Source organism: Lolium perenne, chromosome 7, assembly GCF_019359855.2.
Source record: "Lolium perenne isolate Kyuss_39 chromosome 7, Kyuss_2.0, whole genome shotgun sequence".
NCBI lineage: Eukaryota > Viridiplantae > Streptophyta > Magnoliopsida > Poales > Poaceae > Lolium > Lolium perenne.
In genome coordinates, this window is record NC_067250.2 from 6368653 (window position 1) to 6377177 (window position 8525).

Genomic DNA, 8525 nt, shown 5'->3' on the forward strand with positions numbered 1-8525 from the left:
CGATGAAGACGGCCCTCCGACAGCCACGGGATCATGCGGCGGCACCATCTTTGCGTGAAACTCCAAGGTGTCCTCCCGGAAGTGTTAATTCACTTGCTAGTTCAGCTGGCTGTTCTCGTTTCCACTTCGCAATAACCGAGGCCTTGCAGCATGTAACTGTACTGGCTGTACACTACCTGGCCAGCTGTTTTTTTTTTCGTAGAGTAGATGCAAACCGTCGTCTAAGCTGAGCTCGAGCAGGTTGGCAACTACAGAACGGTCTCTGACCTGCAGTGCGAAGTTGCGAAATAAAAAGAAATATAGAAACCAGGGAAAGTATGGCATCAAAGTCGTTGTAGTATAGTGGTAAGTATTCCCGCCTGTCACGCGGGTGACCCGGGTTCGATCCCCGGCAACGGCGCAATATTTTTTTTGTCCCTCGTCGCCGTTCAGGCCCATTCGCTCCGTGGGCCGAAGCTGTGGCCATTTCGGCCCGTTTAGAGCCTAATCCTGGCCCGCTGCATCTTCTAGACGCTTCCACAACGGTCGAGGGTGCGCTTCGATGCATCCTGCTCGGCCGGCCCGTCCAGGCCCTCTTTTGTGGCATACACCCTGTAAAACTACGTTGTTCAACCTGGAGCCCTTCTTGAGACCTCATAGTAATTATCAGATTGTTGCCTCCATGGCATGTTATTAATTATCTGGTTGTTGCCTCCGTGGCATCTTCTTAACTTTTACCCTAGGGGGCTCTCACTCCATTTGTGGTTAAAATATGATGTTTTCTCTGTCTAAATTAAGCGACTTAACTTTTTTGTAACGCTAAAGCATCTATAACTAAAATACATATAGAAAAATTCGTATTTAAATGAAGTTGAGTCACTTATTTATAGGCATAGGGAGTAGAAGGGAGTAAAATTGGTTTTATAAACACGAAGTGCTACATTTCCAGGTCCGCATGCATTTTCAGTTGTATGTTAGTGATGTTCGCTATATCTGTACGTTGTTTTTCCACGTGACTAAATATGTCATTCTGTTCTTTATGTTATGGTTAATAGAGATAAAATTTACATCTCTCTCCACTTCAATCTACAATTCTAATTTATGATATGACAAATTTAATAAGATTAAAGTTACATCTATCTCCATTTAAATCTACAATTCTAAGTTATGACATGACAAAGGTGCTCGCGCGACCATTGTTCACACCCACGATCATGATAGAAGGCACACAATTGCCACATGCTCTTTCTTATGGACACAAAGGAAAGCAATGCTAGTAGTATTTGCTAGATGTTAATACCATGATTAAATTATTGTCGATAGCGACTATGAGTCTATGATGGTGACTTCGCCAATCTGATCACTAAGTGATGTAGAACACAATTGCCACATGATCTTGATGATGGACACAAAGGTAAGAAATGCTAGTTGTATTTCCTATATGTCGATACCATGATGAAATTATCGTCTACATTGATAGCTAGACGTATGTAGTGGTGATTTCGTCGATCCGAAGACCTGCCAATTTAGTCTCTCCAAGGTGCTTCCTCGGTGGGGGAAGGTATGTGTGCGTGCGTTCATAGAGATGAATGTGTGTATGCATTTCTAAGCATATGTGTCTTTAGTGTGTTTTAAAAAAAGTACATTTTTCCGGAATTTTCTACATCAATTAGTGAATCCTTCTTCGTCAATCCATCTACTTTGACTCTTATTTAGTGTACTTATCCCTCACCCCTAAAATTTCAGACCTTCCTACTATATTCAATTGATTTTTTCTTTTAAGAAATTCTTTTTTCCCTGAAAGGGAATACAAAATACTAATACGAGGGTGTAAATGAAATATACCAAGCCCCTTTGTAAATCCCTTGTGTGAAAATTTAAGACCCCATCCCCTTTCTTCTCCTTCTGTACTACCCCTGTCCAAAAAAGAGTGTTTTAATTTTATCTGGATACCGATGCACGTAGATGCATTTTGCTTGTACATGCTAGTCAAGACATTTATATTAGTACCGAGGGAGTACAATTTCTTGGAATGTTTTTCTACATCACTTAGCGAATCACTCTCGGCATGTCCGACACCGACGAGGCGACGCCTACGGGTGTCACCATGCCCTCCTGAATTGCGTCGGCTGTACCTCCTCCCCAATCCCTTTCGCATACCGGGGGAAATGGTAGGATCAGTCCGGGCAGCAACGGTGTAGTTGTCGCTTTCCTTGTTGAAGGCATCGCTTGGTATGCGGCGCTCCGGTGTGCTAGGAGCGTCGGAGGGAGTTCTCCAGAGGGCGCATCGGTTGCTGGTCGTCATCGTTCCTGTCGAGCTGCCGGTGTCAGCATTTGTTTTCTTTCTATGTAGTTTCTTCTGGGCTTGGTTGTGTTGCGGCCCGAGAGTGCGTGTTGTATCGGTTGGTTGCTATATTAATACAGCGGGGAGAGAGCCTATTTTGAGGAGTGCATCTCCCTTGAAGTGTAGACTTTTGTACTAGTATATTAAATTAATTTTTCTTTAATATGGTTTTTTTTTTCTGAAAGGAATTAAAAACATACTCACCAAAGGGTGTAAATGAAAGATGCCAGGCCCCTTTGCAAAACCCTTGCGTGTATTTAAGACCTCATCCCCTTTCTTCTCCTTCCCCCAACCCATACCACCAAACCCCTCCTCACCCCTACCAGCGCCCTTATCCTCTCCGCCCGCCTCCTCCTCCTCCGCCGAGGCGCCAAGGTAATGGCCCCAACCCCTCTCCCCGTTCTCTAGCCCCCTCCTCGCTCCTCGCCCGCCGGGTCGTCGCATTTGCGCGTGGTGGCCAGATTGGCTGGTCGCCAAGTGTTCCGATTCTGGTTCATAGGGTGACCTGAGGATTAGATGGGCTGGTCGCCAAGTGTTCCGATTCTAGCTCATAGGGTGTGAATTCGGGCGCAGGGAGGGGGGGGGGGGGGGGGGGGGTTCAAGTTCGTTTTTTTCAGGCCGAAATTGATTGGCGCGTGGTTCTTGGTCTGGGATGTTGTATGTGCTACTGTTTGGTTAGTGGGATTAGATCAGTTATACCAAGATACCGTGGGCTGTTGGTGCTCCCCAGGCTCGCTGGGTTTCCGACTTTGTACTTAGCCCGCTGTAATTGGTAGTACATTAGTGCAGAATGGTGTACCTTTTTTTTTTTGTCAAATTTGTTAGTTTAGTCGGTGCCAAAGGGCGCGACACTGTGCCTAAGTTGCAAAGGAGCCATGTGCCTGCTGTGAATTGCAGGTGTTATTGGGTTCGCCTTTATGATTTGTCTGCCAGTCTGTTACAAATGGGTTGAATGAAAATATTGTCTGGGTGGGGTGATAGCATGTACAATTGACTTGCGTGTGTGCACTGTATTGGTTTTCATACATGCTACTGGAAAAGAAATCGGGGACAGTACTTCAGTAGAGTAACGAAAGCGCTGCCTATTTCCGAGTCGATTATGGGTTTTGTATTTTATACGCTATGTGGTGTTCTGTCATTCTGATATTATCACCCCTGCTGCACAGGAAACATGGCTTCACCATTCGGTGCTACTTCGACTGCTGGGCTCATGGCAGCTCCAACTGGCATTGCATCGGACAAGAAGCCATTCTCAGCATCATCTATCTCCCTTGTCAGCCGGCCACGGAATGCGCGTCCTCAGAGGAAATGCAGCTTCAGGGTAAAAGCAGCTAAGGAGCTGTACTTCAACAAGGATGGCTCAGCCACCAAGAAGCTCCAGGTGAGCTTCTCACCTCTTGCACATCCTATATTTATTTCTTACTGTATGGCGGTGCCTGGTGACCCTTGAACATAGGCTAATACCCTGTTTCTATATCTTAGGCTGGAGTCAATAAGCTTGCAGATCTTGTTGGAGTTACATTGGGACCAAAAGGAAGGAATGTTGTTTTGGAGAGCAAGTATGGGTCCCCTAGGATTGTCAATGATGGTGTTACAGTTGCAAGAGAGGTACATTGCAATGTTATCATGTTAGAGCTTTTGATTATCGCTATGGCACTCCAGGATTTGCTTGTTATTCCTACACTTCCACTGAGATAGTTGTGTTCAGTGCTCATACAGCAATCCAACTATGTTTATTTCATTGTTGATGCATATGATTTTGCATGACATCACAATTAATTTACATGATCCTGATGTAATACTTTCTGATGACAAGATGAGCACACAAGCCCAACTAGTTCACTGTTTTCTGTACGACTCTGATGCTGCTGCACCTTCTGTTTGTATCATACGAAGGGTTGAAGATTTGTTGGATTTTATTATTGAATGAGTCTGTACTGCAGGCCTGGGGGTTCTTGTCCCGCAATTCATGGTTAGTTTAGAATCAGAGCTTCCAGTAACAATTATTTACTGCAGGTTGAGCTGGAGGACCCTGTTGAAAATATTGGAGCTAAGTTGGTTAGGCAAGCCGCAGCGAAGACCAATGATTTAGCTGGTGATGGGACAACTACTTCTGTAGTCCTTGCTCAGGGTCTCATTGCTGAGGGTGTTAAGGTATGCCACTACCCACTAGTAGAGATTATTCATTACCTGTATGATTCTCTATTCTGTAAACCTAAAAATTTGTCTGCTTTATTCAGGTTATTGCAGCTGGTGCTAATCCTGTACAAATTACTCGTGGTATCGAGAAAACAGCGAAAGCACTTGTTGAGGAACTAAAGAAAATGTCAAAGGAGGTAGAATTTAAACTCTTAAGCTGTTATGCTGTCAAAATGGTTCTAGTTCTGCCAATCTGCCCCTCAGCAATATGCCAATATTTTACCAATGCCTGAGTTGGGTCAGATGACTGTTGGTGTAGGCAGCATACTTACAATAGCATTTTCTTGCTCCAGGTTGAAGATAGTGAGCTTGCAGATGTTGCTGCAGTTAGTGCTGGCAACAACTACGAAATTGGTAACATGATAGCTGAGGCTATGAGCAAGGTTGGCCGGAAGGGTGTTGTTACCCTCGAAGAAGGGAGAAGTTCCGAGAACAATCTCTATGTTGTGGAGGGAATGCAGTTTGAGCGTGGTTATATCTCTCCTTATTTTGTGACTGACAGTGAGAAGATGACCACAGAGTACGAGAACTGCAAGGTACGCCGGAATCTGAGCAGCTGTTAGTTTGTATTTTCTGCTGCTCACTATCTTTATGGCTCAGATTATTGATATGTTGTATCTTCAGCTCCTTTTGGTGGACAAAAAGATCACCAACGCGAGGGATCTTATCAATGTTCTGGAGGAAGCCATTAGGGGTCAGTACCCAATTCTGATAATTGCTGAGGATATTGAGCAGGAGGCTCTTGCGACCCTTGTTGTCAACAAGCTTAGAGGATCTTTGAAAATCTGTGCTATCAAGGCACCTGGGTTTGGAGAGCGCAAGACCCAGTACCTGGATGATATTGCCATCTTGACTGGAGGTGAGACGAACATACATTCTGGAGTGTTATCGTGATCACCGATGCTTCTTGTTTGTGACACTCTTTATTTCTGCAGGAACTGTAATCAGAGACGAGGTGGGCCTGTCACTTGACAAGGCAGACAAATCAGTTCTAGGAACGGCAGCGAAGGTTGTCCTTACCAAAGAGTCGACAACCATAGTTGGTGATGGCAGCACCCAGGAAGAAGTGTCGAAGAGGGTTGCACAGATCAAAAATCTCATTGAGGTATGCTATTTACTTTTTGGTCACTTGGCTCGGTAGCGTAGTTCTGGAAGGCTCCATTTCATCATGCTTGTTTCTGGGTGTAGCTTGGAAATTCGTATCCTGTTATTAGAATGTAATATTGTTTGTCTACAGCTTCATCCTAGCCGCAGATTGGAAATTTGTTTGTGTTAGCTCTGTGCGGCAATATTAATTCCGGTCCTAAGTTGTTATGGCACTTTCAGGCAGCGGAACAAGATTACGAAAAGGAAAAGCTCAATGAGAGGATAGCAAAGCTTGCTGGTGGTGTTGCTGTCATTCAGGTATTAACAAGGACATACTTTTTTGCATGCTGCTTTTTTTTCTCAGTTCGAAAGAAGGGTGATGTGGTAACTATAAGTCATGGTTTTTTACTTGATAGGTGGGAGCACAAACAGAAACCGAACTTAAAGAGAAAAAGTTGAGAGTTGAGGATGCTCTGAATGCGACTAAGGTAAGTCAGTTGATGTCATGTCAATAAACATTTTAAGATGCCACATTCATCTGCTTCCTCAAGAAAGCAGGATTTAAGTCCATTAGTTTGTTGTTTCTTCAAACATTCTCAATTGCCTCTTTCTCCTTGCAGGCTGCCGTTGAGGAAGGTATTGTTGTTGGTGGAGGGTGCACTCTTTTGAGACTGGCTGCTAAAGTTGATGCCATCAAGGAGACCTTGGAGAATGATGAACAGAAGGTGAAAACAAAATGAATCCACTCTGCTCTCCTTTGAGTGTTTTACTCAGGATGAAATTCAATTACACTTCTAAGCCTTTCAACCCAGTGCAACCACTCTACATGAGTCAGATACTATCATGTTTGGCGCTTCAGTTTGACATGTTACTGCCATTATTCTAGGTCGGTGCTGAAATAGTGAGGAGGGCGTTGTGCTACCCACTTAAATTGATCGCCAAGAATGCCGGTGTCAATGGCAGTGTTGTCACTGAGAAGGTTAGAGCTTGTTACTCAAAATGGGGTATTTTCCCGCGTGGATCTGCATAACATGAAAAATGCTGCTGTGCCAGGTTCTTTCTAACGACAACACCAAATTCGGCTACAATGCTGCTACTGGGCAATATGAGGACTTGATGGCTGCTGGTATCATTGACCCCACTAAGGTTTGTAGCCCTCCTCCTGCCACTCTTGCTTTCACCATTATGAAATTGATATTGCAGTTAGGTTAGGTGGTCATGCAGTTTTGGGCATCATTATTCTGTCTTTGCTATTGGGGTTGCATCCTATTTTTTCTTAGATCAGTGCCCTTTTTCTTTTGGGGGATTTAGTCTTGCTACTTTGGGATAAAGTGTCCAGATCTAATCTTGTAGTGTCTAGTCCTAGAAAGACAAGAGGGAACCAAAAGGATAAACAAAGGTAGTCTATATTCCTAGCTTCAATTTTGTATCACTGTGAAAGAACTTCGGGAACTGCAAAGGGATAAAAGAAGTAAAGAACAACTAAATGTATCTGCTTTGCTTAAATCTAGTTTGAGAACAATGATCGGAAAAGGAACATGTTGTACTGTACCCCTTGCACGTGGTTTAGCCTATGATTTGGTTCCTTCTTTCTCTTGCACACAATATTTTTGGTGTGACTGAAGGGTGACTCTATGAAGAGTCCGGTTTCCTGACGATGATGAAATGTCCAATACAGGTGGTGAGATGTTGCCTGGAGCATGCTGCGTCGGTGGCCAAGACCTTCCTGACATCGGACGTTGTTGTCGTCGAGATCAAGGAGGCTGAGCCCGCGCCCCTCGCTAACCCAATGGACAACTCTGGTACGTGACCATTGCTGTGACCAGCATTTCCCGGACCAAGCTTCATTTTCTGCAAACCTCTTTTGAAATGAAACATGCTGTTGACTGTTGCTGCTTTTGTGCTTTGATCACCGCCAGGCTACGGGTACTGATGAATGACGGCGGAGTTTCACCAGCGGAGGAAAAGCAGCGCTCATCAGTTATTTTTGGTAGCACGAACCAAGTTTTGCCTAGAGAGGTCGATGATGTAGTCTCGAGATAACAATGTGATGTGTTGTGCCGCCGTAAAGGCGAAATAAACAGAGAAACGTTAGTGGAATTCTTGATGTAATTGGAACATACCGATTTTACGTGGAAAACTGTTGGAATCTTACATGTTTTGCTCCATCTTTATTTCTTCCCAGTTTAAATCTTTTTTCCTTGATGTAAACCCGAGGTACTGTTCTCCTCTGAGCCAACCACCTGCCAGGGGAGCTTGGCATTTCTTGGATCTATATTGGTTAGAGAAGCTTCCTTGTGACAACATGATTTAGCTGATGAGGAGATTACCATATATGTGGTCCTTGTCAGGTACAAAACATAATTTATTGCATACTGTGATAGCAGTTCAGTTTATAAAGGAAGCACACATTCTTTTTCTGTAGGTAGTTGCTGCTGGAGCTAATCCACGACAGATAAACTGGCATCTGTACTCACAATTAAAGTCATCTGCAAACAGCTCTTTCATCTCTATGACTTATCAGGTGACGCAAAAAACATTTCTCCATCTTTCTAAAAGATAAGACATACTATATGTAAATTTGTTTAAGTTTATCGAAATAAATATTTTCTATTGAATCATATTTGAATTAGTGTGGTGCAAAATTTGAGTCGAGTATATACTCCCTCCGTCCTCAAATAAATGGACATCTAGTCCTAAACTTTGTCCACAAAAGAGTGTACTCCTATCTTCTCAATGTACTTTAATTGCTTCTTTCTCATCGGACGGAAATCAAACTCAATAACATTAAGCACATATTTTTCTTGTTTTCTACATGCACTTAGCTTATTGGAGGTCAAAGCATTAAAGAGAAGAGATGCATGTACCCAATGTATTTTTTACTCCACTTTATAATTTATCTTAAAAACCCGTATAT

The 8525-nt window shown here is 43.5% G+C and overlaps 1 protein-coding gene and 1 non-coding gene across 2 annotated transcripts; both read left to right on the forward strand.

The window, feature by feature from the left end:
- Positions 1–328: 328 nt before the first annotated feature.
- On the forward strand, positions 329–400 carry TRNAD-GUC (transfer RNA aspartic acid (anticodon GUC)). The gene has a single exon. It is a non-coding gene; the product is annotated as a tRNA-Asp (tRNA).
- Positions 401–2607: 2207 nt separating this feature from the next.
- LOC127311597 (ruBisCO large subunit-binding protein subunit beta, chloroplastic) lies at positions 2608–7762 on the forward strand. The gene is made up of 15 exons (XM_051342040.1): positions 2608–2698; positions 3490–3704; positions 3806–3931; positions 4340–4477; positions 4564–4659; positions 4816–5058; positions 5147–5381; positions 5458–5627; positions 5849–5926; positions 6025–6096; positions 6229–6333; positions 6495–6587; positions 6662–6754; positions 7287–7410; positions 7528–7762. Exons 2-15 carry the CDS (start codon positions 3495–3497, stop codon positions 7539–7541), a joined length of 1797 nt encoding a protein of 598 aa, XP_051198000.1. The 5' UTR covers positions 2608–2698; positions 3490–3494; the 3' UTR covers positions 7542–7762.
- Positions 7763–8525: the final 763 nt, after the last annotated feature.